Source organism: Amaranthus tricolor, chromosome 7 (genome assembly GCF_026212465.1).
Source record: "Amaranthus tricolor cultivar Red isolate AtriRed21 chromosome 7, ASM2621246v1, whole genome shotgun sequence".
NCBI lineage: Eukaryota > Viridiplantae > Streptophyta > Magnoliopsida > Caryophyllales > Amaranthaceae > Amaranthus > Amaranthus tricolor.
This window is the reverse complement of record NC_080053.1, coordinates 12,753,914-12,771,757: the sequence shown is the minus strand read 5'-3', so window position 1 is coordinate 12,771,757 and position 17,844 is coordinate 12,753,914. Positions and strand designations below refer to the sequence as shown.

At 33.0% G+C, this 17,844-nt stretch overlaps 1 protein-coding gene across 1 annotated transcript; it reads right to left on the bottom strand.

The window, feature by feature from the left end:
• Nucleotides 1-1,864: 1,864 nt before the first annotated feature.
• Nucleotides 1,865-15,716, bottom strand: LOC130818779 (transcription factor MYB3R-3-like). The gene is made up of 9 exons (XM_057684980.1): nt 15,496-15,716; nt 14,949-15,147; nt 14,552-14,603; nt 10,547-10,604; nt 6,620-6,714; nt 6,435-6,538; nt 5,696-5,824; nt 3,058-4,106; nt 1,865-2,277 (listed from the first exon to the last, which is right to left on the bottom strand). Exons 2-8 carry the CDS (start codon nt 15,089-15,091, stop codon nt 3,062-3,064), a joined length of 1,626 nt encoding a protein of 541 aa, XP_057540963.1. The 5' UTR covers nt 15,092-15,147; nt 15,496-15,716; the 3' UTR covers nt 1,865-2,277; nt 3,058-3,061.
• Nucleotides 15,717-17,844: the final 2,128 nt, after the last annotated feature.

The following is a 17,844-nucleotide window of genomic DNA, read 5'->3' as shown; positions in this document are numbered from 1 at the left end:
ATTATTTTCAAAATGTGAGAGCATGGAGACAATAATTGTTATAATTTATTTAGTTTTTTATTTTTACAATTCCTATAAAAACTTTTGTGATAGTTTATTATGATGACATATCACTTTTCAATGCTGCTCCCCTAATTTAAAAATCTTGGGTCCGCCAATGGCAAAGAATGTAAAAGGGCACAAATTTTATGTGTACTCTTTTTGTCTCAGTGTTGCTGTAGGCCTGCAGCAACTGGACATTGCGTTAAACAATTAAGTACTTGTGCTGATAATACAAGTTCTAATGTTAATGTTGCAAATCATACAATTTTCTGTTGCCATTTACCCCCAAAGTTGTTTTGCTCCTCCATTATGTCTTATAGAGAATTACTTGTATTTCATAATTTTGTATGGTGCCATAATTCGACTTCGAGCTGCTGACAATTGTAAAGTCGTGTGTTTTCTTTGCATACCTTGCAAAGAATAACTATGTGTATAGGGCTATCAAATGTGTTCTGTTGGATTGATTTTGTCTTTGTTTTGAAAAATCTAACTCAAAACCAACCTTATTATTTCTTAATTTCAAGAAGTTAGCCAAACATGAGCGAAGTGAATGGTGATCATCCTCATAGTTGGCCTAAACCACCCGCTTGTACTCGTTATTTAGAACCATATTCCAACATTCTAATCCTTGGCTAATGTGTTACTTGTTATGGGAATGATTCATGTAAGACATAAGATGTAGCAACTTGCCTTTTACATAAAATCGACTGTTTCCCGTGGATGACATGAACTCCATCTTCCAATAATGTTATTGTTTGGCAATAAATGCTGAGCTGAGCTAATATCTTGGGTGAACTGATGCTAATCTTACATTTGTTTATTTGAAACCGTCCCTTCGGTGTAAAATTTATCATTCAGATGATTTACGGGTGTTTAGAAGTATCTGCTAAGAGCTGTTTTTCCTGTTTTTGTCTTGATGAACAGCCACAGGGATATACAATACATGTTTAGCAACCTTTGTAGTTCTCTGAAGTGAACAAGGGAGGCACTCATGACTCAACTGAACTATGTTCTTGGTAACACCTAATGAGCGGTCGACGATCTAACTGATTGTTCATGCGAAACCAAAATGCTCTGATGTGCAAAATATTCAGAGCTTTCGATTGTATTTTTGTTTTTTTTGATCCTGTTGTGACTTATTGCATAATTTTCTAAAGGATTGTGTTTCTTGTTGATCATTTCTTGACGATTTGTTATCTAGATTGATTTAAATTAAACATTATGATATCGATAACGCTTGCTGCTTACTTGATTGAAAATAACTCAACTTAAAAGTCAATCGAATTTGATTGCTTTATCATTCATGTTCCTGTTCAATTTATTACTATGCTTACCCAGTACCCACTAGCTAGATCAATACCATCATGTGGATTCATGCACCTTCCTATCCCCAATATCCTCATCTTACAACCCCTTCATTTGATAAACTTTTGATCTATATTTCAGTCTTATAATTTTGCTTTTGAAAGTGACATTTTCCCTTACGACATATTACTATTAGTAGCCATTTTAAAGGGATAGAGGCGTAGTGATCAAATATAAACCATATTCCTTTGAAAGAAAATATTCGCACGATTCACACTTGAACACAGTTCACACTAAAGAAGTATTTTACAACTTTAATTTCAATATGATTAAAAAAATCATGATTAACAACAACAATAATAATAAGCAATCATGATTTAATTTAGTCTGATCTGATTAGAAAATTTCTAATCTAATATGAACAGTTTTGATCTAATTTGGTTTGATGTGATCTAATATGATTTGATTTCAATAAGAAATATGTTCGAAAAATAAATTAAAAAGAACAAAGCCTTGGTAAGACAATATAATCATGTGTATTAAGTTGGAATGAATATCTTAAAAAAAATTAAAAAAAAGTTGGAATGAATATCTTAAAAAAAAAAAATTCCTATTAGTCAGAGCATTCCAGGAGCACAAGTTGCCCGAGCGTCTTTCTCATCTTGGATCTTGGCAAAAGCACAAAACAAGTCCATCATCACTGATTGAATCATGGAAACTCAATTACTAAGCGATTTCCATGTCTATTGCTATAAACAATTGAACCACTATTATTGTCAATGCAGATCAATCAAACATTTTGTCTATGCTTTTATAATGTACAAGCGCTCCAAATTGACCATCGTATAAGACCACAAAACACCATCTTCTGAAACATTGGGAGATGCTCGATGGTGTGATATCTCACTTCGACATTTCTGCCTGTAGGCTCTGCGATGCAAGTGCGAAATACATCACAGATAAAGTAAATAAGATTCCACAACAGGGAAAAAAAAGGGATGGGTTAATAAGTTTCAAAATGCACACAATCAATTCAAATTCCGCAATAGAGATTCAATGCTCTTTTACTACAAGGAAACAATAAACCCATTGTCCCCTTCTTTAATCGTTACAAGTTACCACATCCTTTCTTTATTATCATATCTCCCTCCCTAGTCTTCCCTAATTATAGTAAGTAGGAACCAATTGCAGGAAAATGAAGCTTAGAAATTCATTTCTTATATAAACAAGAGAGTTCTAGTCGGAAAGATTTTTCCTCCAACAAATAACATGTAAAACTTTCGTACAAAATTCTATTTTGATAGCAAAAAAGGGAGCACACCTTGCAATGCATACATTAAGCAAAGGAATCACAGGGCTATAGAGAGAAATGTAAATGAAATAACAGCACTGCAGTTAAATTGAACACTAGAGTGTGAAGACATACCCAACTTAAAAATGAGTTGGCAATTTACTTTCTTTTATGCATTCATATTTTTTACCTTTTTATTTGTTAAGTGAGGCGAGGGGTGCTAGAGAAGGGGTTGAAAGGGGTACTTAGCCAACACACAACATAATCCTACAAGCCACGCCTATATAGATGAGTTTTCACATGAACGCAAGGTAGTACATTCCAATGACAAAGCAAGCAATAGCAGACAATAACGTATAGTTGTGCTCATCTTCGGAAACCAAAAAAAAAAAAAAAAAAAAAAAAACCAAAAAACTTACCAAACTATGTCACTCCCATACTTTTACTTGATATGCCTTCTCTGATAGGATCGTTGCCTCTAAGCTGCAAATCTAATGACTTTGCATCGTCTTTTTTCTCGTTGTCCATTGAGAATTCTAGCTGCTTTTCTATAGATTTGATAATAGCTGTGCGCTTTGGTCTAAATCGATATGGTGGAGAAGCATTATAAGATTTCCCATCGCAACGTTCGGTTAGAACAGGGGTATTAGACGGTGGAGTCGAAGGCAAGCCTCCATCCTGACAACTAGATGGATAAATAGCAGTTTGCTTCTCAGTCGAAGGTGAGCATTTATCTTTGCAGAAAGCTTCATCAATCCTTCTACTATTTTTGCTTTGAGGACTTTGAAATTGTGCCCTTCTCTTTCTGATTATAGCAGGAGTATTAGAAAATGTCTTAGCTGCAATTTTCAACATTGATTCTAGGTCACGCACAGAATCAACTGTGCGGGTTGTGCTCTTCACACCAGTTGGAGTTAAGAAAGCTGTTTCTGGGCTGTAATCAGGCTTCGTGTGACTGTTGGCTAAGTTTGATTCTGAAGGACTAGTTTCATAATGTAGAGATTTACAGTACATTGACTGATTAATAGGATTTACAGGCCACTGAGGTGTGACGGCATCTTCATTTTGCTCAATATGATCAACACTGCCACAACTATCATATGGTAAAAATTTTGAATTTTGACAGGAAATATTTACATATGATGACCGGTCGATAAAATCTGGATCAGCAGACTCATCAGCACGAAAACTAGACGCACATATGTCTTGAATCTTGTCAGACATTTCCAACTGAAAAATTTTGTCATCTGATCTTTTGAAATCTGTAGCACCGGAGGAAGTCTGAGCAGAAGAATCTGATTCTTTTTTTGAACCAACCACCAATTTTCCAGAAGTGAGTCTCTCTGCATCTCGCACATTGTTTTGATGAGTGGTCTTTGAAACAGGGGGAAGTTTACCATTGTTCAAATAGAAATCTAGCTTCTTCTTTAAGGAGCTATTCCAGTGATTTTTAATTGCATTATCGGTCCTATGACAAAGAAACGGTAGAATAAGGATTCAGAAGCAATTTGTTATGAACTGACAGATTCAAAGAGACAGAAAATTTGGAAATAAAATATTAAAAGGACAAAAGTGAAATTATATTATAAAATGAAGGATCAAAGGAAGATTACAACTCTAAATGTAATAAAAAAAGAAATGATACATCAAGCAATTCAAGAAGCTTGAGATCTCCCAATTGAGTATAAAACTCACCCACGTGTTTAACAATTTCAGGATACGTAATGACTCCCTAATTCTCCCTCTATTCATAATAAAACCACCCCTTAAAACTAACTTATTCCCCAAGTCTCCACTAACATAGCAATTACCTAAATGGTCCTAAATTACCCTTAGGTAAGCCCAATACCCGAAATACTAGTTATTTGCACAATTCAACACAGCAAAGTTAACTCTTTAGCTTTCACCAGACGACAAAATTTTGGAAACAATCTTACTGATTTGCATAGAGGGCTAATAGGTCAAGTTCAAGAACTGACAAGCCAAAAAATGTCCACAATCTTTGTAAAAGGTCCACATGTATTAAAACACTACAATCCTTTGTATAGGGGGTTGAAAGTTAAAACCTAAACATGTTTAGAAACAGTCTACCTTCTTGTTACCCAAACGAAAGAAATCTCAGGGGACAAAGAAAGGTCCCTTTTTATGTAATTATACTTTACAGGATGTGCGAGTCGTTAAGAATTAAGAAGAAAATACTTCGCCTTAAATGAAAGCACAGATTTCATGTAAATGAGGCAATACTTAACAGACTGAGACAAAACATGAGAAAGTCCAATTGATCAAGCTCAAAGGCACACTGATATGCGTTTTTTAGTAGTTCTTAAAAGTCCTTAGAAGGTTCTGTCAGAGGTTGAAGACAAAATGGAAGAACACAATTAGATGCTTGTGAAATGCAATTGGTTTCCCCTTTAAACAAAGGCCAACCAACAAGTGCAGCTTAAGCACTTCTTCAAGTAAACAACCAAAGGCAACACATAAGGCAAAAAAAGATCTGCTGATAATTGCAGCTAAACTTTTGATAAACTTCTCAAATTTTGAGAGAAAAATCAGAAGAGAAAAATGAAGCTCGGCTAAACCAAGAACAATCAGTAGAATATTTACAATTGCAAGATGGTACTCTTTTAGGTTCTACAATTTCATGAAAACATTCAAGAAGCATTTGTAAAAGATCATAGTTCAAAAACACTGATAAAGGCTGCTAAAAAATATATTTGGGCACTGAAAAACCCAAATGAACCGAAACAAAAGCTGAAGAAGCAGTGCTCATTTAATAAATTCATATGCCACAAATTACGATATCAACTCCCATGTGAACATAATCCTTTAAAAAGGTAAGCTTATTTTCATAATTACATCTCCAAATACCAAAAACACACCCGTTATTTATGAAAAGAGATGATTACACAGGTGCCTCAAAAGACAAAAATGAACCATTGCAGTTATTCAATTAGCTCTGAATGATAATGCTACAGCATTTATTGCCTCAAACACGTAGCATCATGAAAATTTTTAAATGAATAGATCACCTTCAAAGAAAACAAGCATCTTCATTACCTTCCAGGTAAGACTTTGGCTATTTCAGCCCATCTATTGCCATACATATGATGTGCATTCATGAGTGCTAATTCTTCCTCCAATGTCCAGGCATCCTTTTTTATATGTGGATTCAAATGATTGTGCCACCTGGGGACAAAAAAAGGTCATCAGATGCACATGTATTTGCTGACAAACTAGGTAAGGGGCTGGGGGTTGGGAACCCTATTTTGATTTACAGAAGACTTCAGAGTGATATACATCTAAAGGAGATAATATTCCTTAACCCAGCCATATGTCGGAGAACCTACTTATAGGTTAAGTAGCTTGCATCATTCTTCATAAAGCTACAGAGTTGATGTATGTCACTCAAGAGAGTCAATGACCTTAGCCCTAAACTCAGCTCAAATGTTGGAGAATCTCCAATCTTAGGTAGTCTGCCTCAGCCTCCATGGGGCTGATATGAAACTCAGATTGTAAGTTTAGAGGTCTATTATGGCTGTGGGAATTGCGGAATGTTACAAACCCACCACAAGGGACTTGAGTTCAAAGCTTGACAGTAGCTTATGTGGATCGAAGTATTTAACCTTGTGAATTATTTGCACTCTTTAAGTTAGCTTTTGGAGTAATGTACAAATATGATAATGAAATGCATGATCAATGGTAGTTTACACTAAAATTAAATGGAGAGAGCTGCACGACAGATTTAGACGATCATGAATCATGAAGTAGAAATAATTTCAATCATTAGAATGCTAACCGCTCTCGACATTGCTTCCCGATACGTCCTGGTAATGACTTGGCTATCACAGACCACTTTGTAGGCCCATATATTTCAACTAACTCCAAAATTTTTTCATCCTCCTGCATCAAAGAGGGGTAAATAAATTTATAATGATCTCCTTAAATGTTACAAAAGGTGAACAAACCAAGTTGGTATCTGACCTTTTGAGTCCATGGTCCTTTAACCAGCTCAGGATTCAGAACTTTTTGCCATCTGTGTAAGCACTGTACTTCAGACCTATCTGGGAAGAACTCAGCTACATACATATAAACATTATAGCATGTTTGGTCATTAGTATATGTAATTGTAGCAACTGAACAGTTCAACGTCATTATAGAATGCAACTCCCTCTTATTCCCTTTAAATGTCCCATTTAGTTTTGGCACAACTATGCACTATTTCAATTTTAAATATCTCTAATTGTGCTTGTATAAAAATTATAATGATATTACACTTGACTAAGTTTTAACTTTTAGATTAAAAACAAAGCACATAACAAGAGTGATTGATGAATAATGTTGAAAAAAAAAATGGGACATTTAAAGGGAATATGAGAGAGTATTATTGATCCTTCCATACTTACATATATATATATATATATATATATATATATATATATATATATATATATATATATATATATATGTATATATATATGTATATATATATATATATATATATAGACACACACTCACATTTCAGCATGTTTGGTCATTATTAAATGTAATTGTAGCAAATGCACAATTCAACGTCATTATAGAATGCTACTATATATCCTTCAATACTTCTACGTCATTGGACAAATTTGACATCATGATAATAGATAGATGACATCATAGATAAAGAAGGTTGATCAATTATACTAAACTTTCATAACCTAAATATAAAAAATCTATATAGAAGTACTCCAAAATCCAGATAGAAAGGACCTCTAAATAACCTAGCTGCCATTTAGTCTTCTCTCTCTTTTGTCAAGAAAAAACTTTACTCTCTTTCTATAGGGAATTTATTATATCCATTTATAGGGTTATTATTCTATCAATTTATTTGATTTTTATGTTTCTCCCTGTGAGAGTTTGGGGGTAAGATTTTCATTTTAAGGTAAAAGTTTGATTATTGATAAAGATCTTTGTGATATCAATTTAGATCTATATAAAAATATCATATTCAATTCTATATGAAAGCTACATCAGATCAAAAGACTCCCTCAATAAAAGTTGTATCAAACAAAAGCCATAGAGAAGGTAATGCAACAACGACCATGGTTTTATTAATTGAGAATTTGAGATAGTTATTTGATCTTAATTGTTATGTATTTGGTCATTCTTAATTTTGTTGTAGATGTTGTAGGAGTCTTTTATCAATTGATTTTGAATATAAATCTAAGAGTTGTCTATGTTACTCGAACTAGGTATTGGGTATGGGTGGATATCCAGATAACCTAGTATCCGATAGGATATTTTTAGATTTTCAACATGGGAACATCATCCTAATTTTGAGTATGGGCTTGGGCAATTCTATTGTTGTAATTAAGGAAAATTTCAAAAGCTATTGCAGCTTTTGCAACATCAATAAAGGTCCATGCCCATTAGATTAAATAGTGGATATAAAAAAGATCATGCGAGACTCGTGCAAGAGAAAAAAAAAGAAAAAGAAAAAGGAACAACATACTTCAATACAATTATACAATGAGGAAGAGAGAAGAGTAGTGGAGAGAGAAAAGAAGTAATAAAACGGTTTTCTCAACACTCAACATGAGACATCAAGCGGAAAAGCAGCAAAAAAGAAAATAGAGATTTTCATGTCGTAGATGGATAAGATGACTACAACTGCATGGCCTTCATGAGTAAAAGACCTAGTATTGAGCGGTTATAGAATATGAATAAGATGTCTTTAATTAACATTTCTTGGGGTATTATATGTCCTCGTTTTTCCATTGTTGTACCCAATAGCGAGATTGAGGATTCGACAACGAATTAGGTATCTTTAATTAACATTTCTTGGGGTTCTCGATGACCTCATTCTTCCATGGTTGTACCCGACAGCGAGATTGTGGATTCAACCATGTGTATTGTACCTGTGTGAACTCTTACAAACACAAGGGCATCGAAAAATCTATCATGTCGGAGTAACACATGTTGAATGAATCAATCCACTTCAATTATACTCGAGGTTGAACTAAAACATTTGCGAGTTGTAAAATCTTTTGACAATACAAGAACAACATAACCATAAAAAATTGTGATAGGAATTTCTTTCATTTTCTTAATGCCTAAACAAGGTAATGGAAGTTATAAAATACTTCCTCCATCTTTTTAGTTGCTAAGGTTACTATTCATAAGGGAAACAACAACATTCCACCTTAATGCCACTTATTTTATGAAAACAAGGAATAAAGTTTTGGCCAACTATACACTTAAGTTTCTAAACACAAAAAGCTGAGGATGAAATATCAACAACAATGCTAGAGCTTGATCCCAAAAGATTGGGATCGGCTACATGAAAAAATATATCTATCAATTCAAATAGTTGTCCACATGGATTCTTCTTCTCCATTCATTTCGATTTTCTAGCAACTCAATTTGTGAGTCTACATCTTTCATATTATTTTCCATTTCTGTTCTTTAAGTCATTTTCAATCTTTCATGCCCTTTTTTTTAAGTCTCCCAAACTCTAACTTTCTATCTTCCTTACTCACTAATACCCATCTTTGCATATGACCAAGTCATCTTAACGATTCTCTTTCAACTTTTCTTCAATATTTGCAACTCTATTTTCTTATCTTCATTTTGAATTTTATTCCTTAAGGTATGCCCACAAATTCATTGAAGCATTCACATTTTCGCTACTCTCATCTTTCTACCATGATTTTCCAAAAGTCCAACATTCTAATCCCTATAATAGCGTTGGACCGTTCAATATAACTTGCACTTTAACATTAGGAGAACACCTCGATCACATATTACTCTAGTTGTTGCTCCCTATTTTTGCCACTCACCCTAAATTCTATGGGTCACATCTTTTTGGATATCCTTACTACTCTAAAATATGGAACCAAGGCATTTGAAGTATCCACTTGGAGCGATTTCTCTCTCTTCTAACTATAAGTGCTTTTTGTTATCTCGTTTGTGCTAAACTTACATTCCAGGTACTCTGTTTTGCTTTGACTTATAGTCCACATAAAATATGGTATCAATATAGTTCCAAGGCTTAGCATCATCAAATCAACAATAGACAATAGTATCAAAACCTTGATCTATAACAAAAATTCAAAATATACACTGAATGCAAAGTTGTATTTTTTAGAACTCTTAAAAGTTGTAGTTTAGTTCACAAATAAAATTTGGAAAAACTTCTTTATCATGTGATTCAAGAGTTTCTAAGAACTATGATTATGTAAAATGCGCTTTTAAAAGAAAAGGTTTGAGCATCATACTTTCTCTAGCACATCATCTCGACAAAAGCAAACCTTTTTTGCCACAAAAATTTGTTGACAACATGCATAAAAACATTTGGAGGATATCTTAAAGGTTACGAATTAAGAGAGGGGTGATCCACTTAGTGAAGGCATCATAAAAATTCCTGGTATGGGGTTATCATGCTTAAGGAGGATACGCTTATTGAGATTAAATACAAAACCGAGCTAGTTAAAACGAGCTTACAAGGATGTAGGAAAAGCCATGCTTAAGAGAGGGGTAATCTACTTGGTGAAGGAAATATGAGGAGAATAGGAGGAGGGGCAATTAGATACCAAACAAAGATAGTTGGAAAAAGCCTACAAGGATGTAGCAAAAGCCATGGAGTATAGGGTACCAGTAGTTGGTTATGGTAAAGATAAGGTAAAAATAATGCGGATCACCAACCATGGATTTTCTATTCAATTGTTTTTTTTTTTTTTTTGTCGAACCCATATCAACAAGTAGCAAAGCTAATTTTTCAATCGGAGGCCACATGTTTGGGAAATTCTATAACATTAAGTATGCCCTTTGGTATTATTGTGATCACATATGCTTTTTTTAGTAGACAACACCTAAATTTTTCAAAATCAATGTTATGCTATGAAATTGTTGATGTGTGAACAAACAAACCTATTTTTTTCCAGTTCTTCCCCTTGAAATCGGCAACTGCACTTCTCAATGTTTCATCCTGCAGATAGTAAATCATGTAGGAAAGTTTGTTAGTTAGGTTTAAGTTTAAATTTAAATTTAGTCTTTGGATTTTGTCATTTAGGATATATTTTCAGTTAGAGAAAATAGTGGAATTAGTTATTTTAGGGTTATTTGTTCTCTATATTAACAAATCTTATTTACAAAATGTAATTTAACTTTTGAGATAAATAATAAAAATACGCTCTAGATTTCTTAATGTGGTATTGAAGCCAATGATGTTTTTCGGAAACGGTAAAAATTCCATTTTTTCAATTACGTTATCTACCAAAAAACGTCAGAAATAATAAAAAATACTCTCTAAATCCGTTTTCACAGTGAAGACCCAGATCTGGATTTGGATCTACGGGTCTAAATTTTCAAGATCCGGATCCATGGATCTTACGGATTAGATACCAGTCCAACTTATTTTCGCATGTTTGACTGAAATTTGCTTTGAATTGAGATTGCAACAAAGTTATATACATTGATTAATGATAATAATATATATAACTACACAACCTAAAATAGAACCATACATTAAAATGAAATACCTGTGTTGAAGGCAAATGCAAAAGAATACAAATGATTGTCATAAAACAATAAAACGAAATACATATACTATACCTTAAATTAGATAATTAAGAAAAAAAACATATAACCAATACCTCAGATCCACTAATAAAAACAATAAAATGAAATATGAAGCATATAACCATAATTAAAAAATCAAGCATACATGTATAAAACCATAATTAAGAAATCAAGCATTCAAAGAACAAACATCCACTTGACTGTTAATTAATGAATAAATGACTCAATATATATTTATTTTGTTTAGTAAAAGGTGATTACAAAAATATATTGTATTGAAATTACTAGAGTTGTTTTTCCCAGGTTGTTAAAACCTTAAATGTTTCCAAACAAATCAATCCAACTTAAATGTTTCCAAACAAATCAATCCAACTTAAATGTTTCCAAACAAATCAATCCAAACAAATCATTTGTTCAACGAAATGAGAACAAAGAAGCCGACAGTACAGTAACTCAAATGTCAGAGTAAGGGTAGGCAACAGCCGACAACCGATGAGATAGTGAGAACAAGAAAGAGGTTAGAGCTATGGTAGGGACTAGGGTTAAAATGAGAGTACAGAGAATGCTTATGGGGCATTGGGGACTTGGTTTGAAATGAGTAGGGAATCAGGGAATTACACGCTAAGGAATAGGGAATTATATTTGTAATAAAAGCTTCAAAGAGGTTTAACAATGAAAAACAAAATGAGAAATACAAACAAAAACAATGGATAACAATGATTTATGAGGTATCTTAGATACCTCCCCTCAACAATGGTTTTATTTATGATTTGCATTCAACAATACAAATACAAATAATCCCCTCTTTCTTGAGAACAACCTCTAAAGATCACAAATACTAATTCGAAGTAAGAACACTCTTTTGGTTTACACACCCAAGCTTCTTTACAAATGAACTAGCCCTCTCTACAATGTGTTGTTGTGGTGATTGTTTCTATGGATGATATATGCTTTATATACAAGCTCATACATCATTCTAGAACCCCTCTTAATTCACCAATCAATGCACATTAACACCATACAATAAACATGGCAATAAACATTACATTAAACAAGGAATATAATGCACCCATCAATGCACAAGAATAGAAGAATTCTGACTGTTGGAGTGCTCTAACAAACCATGTTCGTCCGAGCACATAGATCAGAACCTACTAACAGGTTCAGCCAAGGCTGCTTCAACAAGTAAGTGAGGTGCTCAAACGAGCAGCAACTCATGTGAGCTTCTGTATGCATTTTTCGTGTTGCCTTGTTCGAGCAACCCTCTTCCCATGCCTTGCCTCGTTCAAGGCATGGTTCCACCCCTTAGTGAAGCTTCATTTGCCTCACTTTAAGCACCTCATGAACGGTTCCAAACCTTAAAACATCGCAACTCGACACATCAATATCTTCCTTCTCCAAAGGATTCTAAGGATCCACGGGTCCAGGTTTGGGGTATTTTATTGAGACCCAGATCCAAATCCGTCAATTCTAAACGAATTCAGACCCGACAGATCCAAATTTTAAGGATCCAGACCAGCCAAATCGAATCTAGGCCAGGTCTAGGATCTATTGCCATCTCTATCCTTCACTAACCATAAAATCCAAATTCAACCTTCATAAGCTTAACCTATCAAGCCATGAAAATATGACGAAAGAGAGAGAAAAACAAGTTGAGGGAAAAAAGGTTCAACACCCATAAAACCCACAAAACTCTAACCAAAACCTAGAAGTTTCTAGAATTTTTCAGAAAGCACAAAATATTGACCAAATAGAAATCTCTATCAACCCACAAAAACCCACGATCCAAACTCGCCAACCAACCAAAATCTTTTTTTATGTAGACCAAGTTGTGAACATTGGATCTTTTCTTGTGGTGCAACAGATACAATGACTTTGATCCCTTTATTCTTAGAACAAATATAAGGATATATTGATCTTTGATTATTCAAAAATGTTTTCTCCAGTAGCAAAAATTGATACACTTCAAGTTTTATTCTCATTAGCTGCAAATTTAAATTGGAATCTTCGTCAATTCGATGTTAAATACGCTTGTCATCATGGGGAAATAGAAGAGGTTTATATGGAAAAACCTCCACGATTTCAAGAAGGGAGAGATTTGCTAACTAGAAAAGGCTTCATATGATTCGGAACATTACATGGAGATTGGTTTGAAAGGTTCACATCAACAATGAAAAGATTTGGATACAAGCAAAGTAATTCTGATCATACTTTATTTTTGAGAAGACAAAATAATCTTACCACATGTCTTATTATATTTGTTGATAAAATGATAAAAAGTGATAATATAAAAGAAATAGAGGATTTAAAAAGAAAGTTACTCTGTGAATTTGAAATGAAAGATTTAGGAAATCTATAGTATTTTCTTGGAATCGAGTTCTAAAATCAGAAAAAGGGGGTTTTATTCATCAAAAGAAGTATATCTTAGATCTTCTAGCAAGCTCATGAATGATTGATTGCAAACCAGCAGAGACGCTTATCATAGCCAATCATGGATTACAAATTATTGAATGAGCGGATCTCATGGATAAAGGGAAATATCAAAGAATTGTTGGAACTTATATATTTATCACACACAAGAGCGAACATTGTGTATGCGTACGGAATCGTTTGTAGATTCATGCATCTTCCACAAGTTCAACATATGGAGACAGTAATGAGAATTATAAGACATTTCAAAGGAACAAGTGGAAGAGGAATTTTATTAGGAAGGAATAATAACTTAAACCTTATAGCTTATACGATTGTTGATTGGGAAGGGGAAAAAGATGGTTAGAAAATCCACTAGGATACTTTAGCTTTGTTGGTGGAAATTTAGTAACCTGGAAAAGTATTAAAGAACTTTGATTCCCACAACAAGAGACATGTAGATTATTTTGCGACAACAAGGTCGCAATAAGTATATCTGAAAATCTTATACAACATGATCGTACAAAACATGTTGAAGATGATAGACACTTTATCAAAGATAATCCTGAAAACAAAATTATTAGTCTTCCTCATATAAAATCAAAAGATCAGATTACAAATATACTCACAAAGGCTATAAGAGTTGAAGCCTTTGAAGGAGTTTTGTGCAAGTTGAGAAATCAAGATCCTACTACCCAACTTGAGGGGTTGTGTAGGAAAGTTAGTTATGTTGAAGTTAAATTTAGTATTTGGATTTTATCTTTTTGGATATATGATCTATTAGAGAAAATAGCAGAATTCGTTATTTAAAGGTTATTGTTCTCTACATAAACAAAAAATATGGAGTAAGTGAGCCACTCTATTACCAAAGTCATAGTTCTATATTATCAACATGTATTCAACTGAAAAACCTAGCAAAAGACTACAAAATAATTTATCACTAACCTCTTCTGGTGTCCAGCCACCCTTTGCTCGTCTAATTGGCCCTGTGGTTGTCCTACAAGAAAAACCTTTGCATTTGAGTCATACAAAAATTTGCACCTAAATCTATATCCATTAACATTTACATGGAAATCATTCATACACCGTATATGATAAGTTATTTAAGGTGAATAGTAGCATCAGCACAACTTACTTACACAGATTAAAATCATTCATGCTTTAGGGGAACAGATTAAAATCATCAATAATATGACATTCACAAGTTCAATGTCCACACACCAGAGAAAAATAACTAGAACAGAACTAACTTTTATTATTTACTCTTACACAGAAAAAAAAACCTGCAATTCAGCAAAAGCATATTATGTTAATATCAAAGACGATTAGAGCTTCAATGTACCTATGAGGTGGTGAACTCCTGGTTGGGCTACTAGACTTTAGAGTAACACTAGCACTACCTTCAGAAACTGATGAGCTTGAAGCAGCAGCTGATTGTTTGTTCTCCAAAGAACACTTCTCCACTGTCATATCACCTTCCACCATCTACTCATCTACTACTTTAAGTAGGTAAATCCTATATACTAATCTCAATTACAGACCTGATCAATCCACCAATAATAATCAATTAGTACCAAAAACATAAAGTAGACAGCATTAAATAAAAGCATATTCAATCACGAAGTCCAGAAACCCTAAAATCAAAATCCAAACACAAACCGGACACGGATCTAACACAGAGTAATCAAATCAAAATCATCATAAAACAGGATGAATCACAAGACTCCGTAACAAATTAACTAGAAGTTTATGTAATTAACTCTTATAAAAACCGCAGATTGATTTTGACAACATATTCAATTGCAATCACACGAAACAAAATAAAAAGGCTACCAAAATTTAACACAAATGTAAAAATATTAGTCCAAATCAATCCAAGAAACCCTAACCTTTGAAATTGGCGGGAGACAAACTATAATTCGTCTTTCCCGTTGTAGTTTCTAGAGAGAGAAAACGTTATACTGGAAAATTCCTTTTTTTTTCCCGTTGAAGAGAGATAGAGAAATCAGAAGTTAACGAATACTAGGAGTTATAATAAATAAATCACCGACGTTTCTGTTTGGAACGGAGCAAGTGTTGTTAATTTAAAAACCTCATCACCTAACAGCCGTTTAGAGTTTTTAGGGCTAAAAAAAAGAAAAAAAAGAAAAAAAGAAAACGGAAATTTAAAGCTAAAACGGTAACGTCACAATTATATACTGTACTAGTATGCGAAATTTTCTTTACTTCTCCGGGTACGATGTGAAATGTTACCCTTGGATTTTGTTGATGGTAGGCTGTGGTTGGTTTCAATACTGCGGATACGTCAAAATATATGTAACGGGCCCGTATTTAAACCCACTTGCTTTAATTTTTTAGCCAATTTTGAGAGATATTATTTCATAAGTAGTATATATTATTAAAAATGAATATTCAAAAATTAGAAAAGATACACGCAGTTTTAGGATTTTTGTTAAGAAATTTAAGTATTATTTTTATTATTTCTCTTAAAAGTTACTTTTTAAATTGTCAATATGATTTGTTTATAAAAGAAAGATAATCTTAAAAATAACCACTCTTCGCCTTTTTCTAACAAAAAATATATCTTAAATCCTAAAAAGATAAACGTTAAATATTAAATTTAAATTTAACTAATTTTTCCTGCACTCCCCTCAAACTGGATATTAGGATCTTGAATTCTCAAATTGCACAAAGCTCCTTCAAAGGCTGCAAATTTTGCGAGTACATTTGCAATCTGATCTTTTGATTTCATATAAGAAAGACTAATGATTTTGTTTTCAAGATTTTCTTTGGTAGTGTCTATCAGCTTCGACATGTTTTGTGCTATCATATTTTACAGGATTTTTAAATTTATTTATTCGCCTTATTGTCACAGAATGATTTACATGTCTCTTTTTGTGAAAATTCAAGTTCTTCAATTAGCTTTCCTAACCACATAATTTTTGTAATACCTTTGGCATTTCCTCTGAACTTTTGTTTTTTACTTCTCCATTTACTAGATTTCTACCAACAAAAGTGAAGTATTTTAACATGGATTTTCTATCATCTCTATTTCCTACTTAATTAACAAAAACATTTTAAATGTGTGAACAATGCGTTAGAACCCAAAAGAAAATACACGGATCTTGTGTATTTGCATGGTCACATACTCTTTTTGGGTGCATATTAAGTCTTTTTAAAGTTAAATGTTAGAACTGGAATGAAAACTAATCTTTTTTTCAACACATTAACTATCCTTAAGTAGATATTTGAATTTTCAAACTCCAATATCAATGAAAAGTGTGTATTTTGAAAGAAATTGAATGAGTGTTTTATTCAACCTGAAAGGAAAAATTTTCTAGAATAAACCGACCTTTTGACAATCTGTTGTGAATAACCCCTAGTATTGATTATTTTTAAATAATCCGACCTTTGATTGAGTATTGCTGCCAGCACTCCCAACAATTTTGTAACCGACTACAAATGTTATTTATAGCCGTTGAACCATTCTTCTTCCTTCTTTTACTTATGTCTTCTTCTTCTTCCTCGTAACAACATTTCCTCATTTTTAACCTAAAAATAGGAGAGAGTAAATTTTATTCCCACTTTACTTTAAATCTTTACTTTATTTGGTAACAATTAACTCCCATTGCTCTTCATCATACAATAGTGGGTCAAATTCAAACCATTTTGTGAAATGTAAGCACGAATTTATTGCGAAATTGCAAGTGGCGAAGAGGGGTACCTGGCCGGAAGATAAGTTTTTTCATTTCAATGGCCTGTAAGTAATTGTTTATGGATTCCATATAATTTTTTCTGTTCATTTTTAAAAATTCCCTCCACACATTAACCACTTTATTTATGAATTTATGGGATGTCACTTGTAGGATTTCACTTGCAACTTCTTTAAGAAGAAAAGTGATGTAATTGCCAAATAAAATAATTGTAGAAGATTGAATTGATTAGAAGCTGAAAATGGAGCTTTCACGGATAAAATTCAGAAATTGAAGCTCAAAAAACAAGCGTTGAAGAATGAAGTTCATGTCCTCAAAATTGAAGTTATAAAACAAGCCACTTTAGTTAAAGCCATTGTATTTGTGATTTTGTTTTCATTAATGATTTTCATTGCACTTGTATTTGTACTGAATTTGAAAAAACATAGCAAAATAAATATCACATAATTATCTTTACATAGAAAAAGGTAATTGCCATTACATTACATCAATTGACCAACTAACTAATATTCTACAAATTTTTCG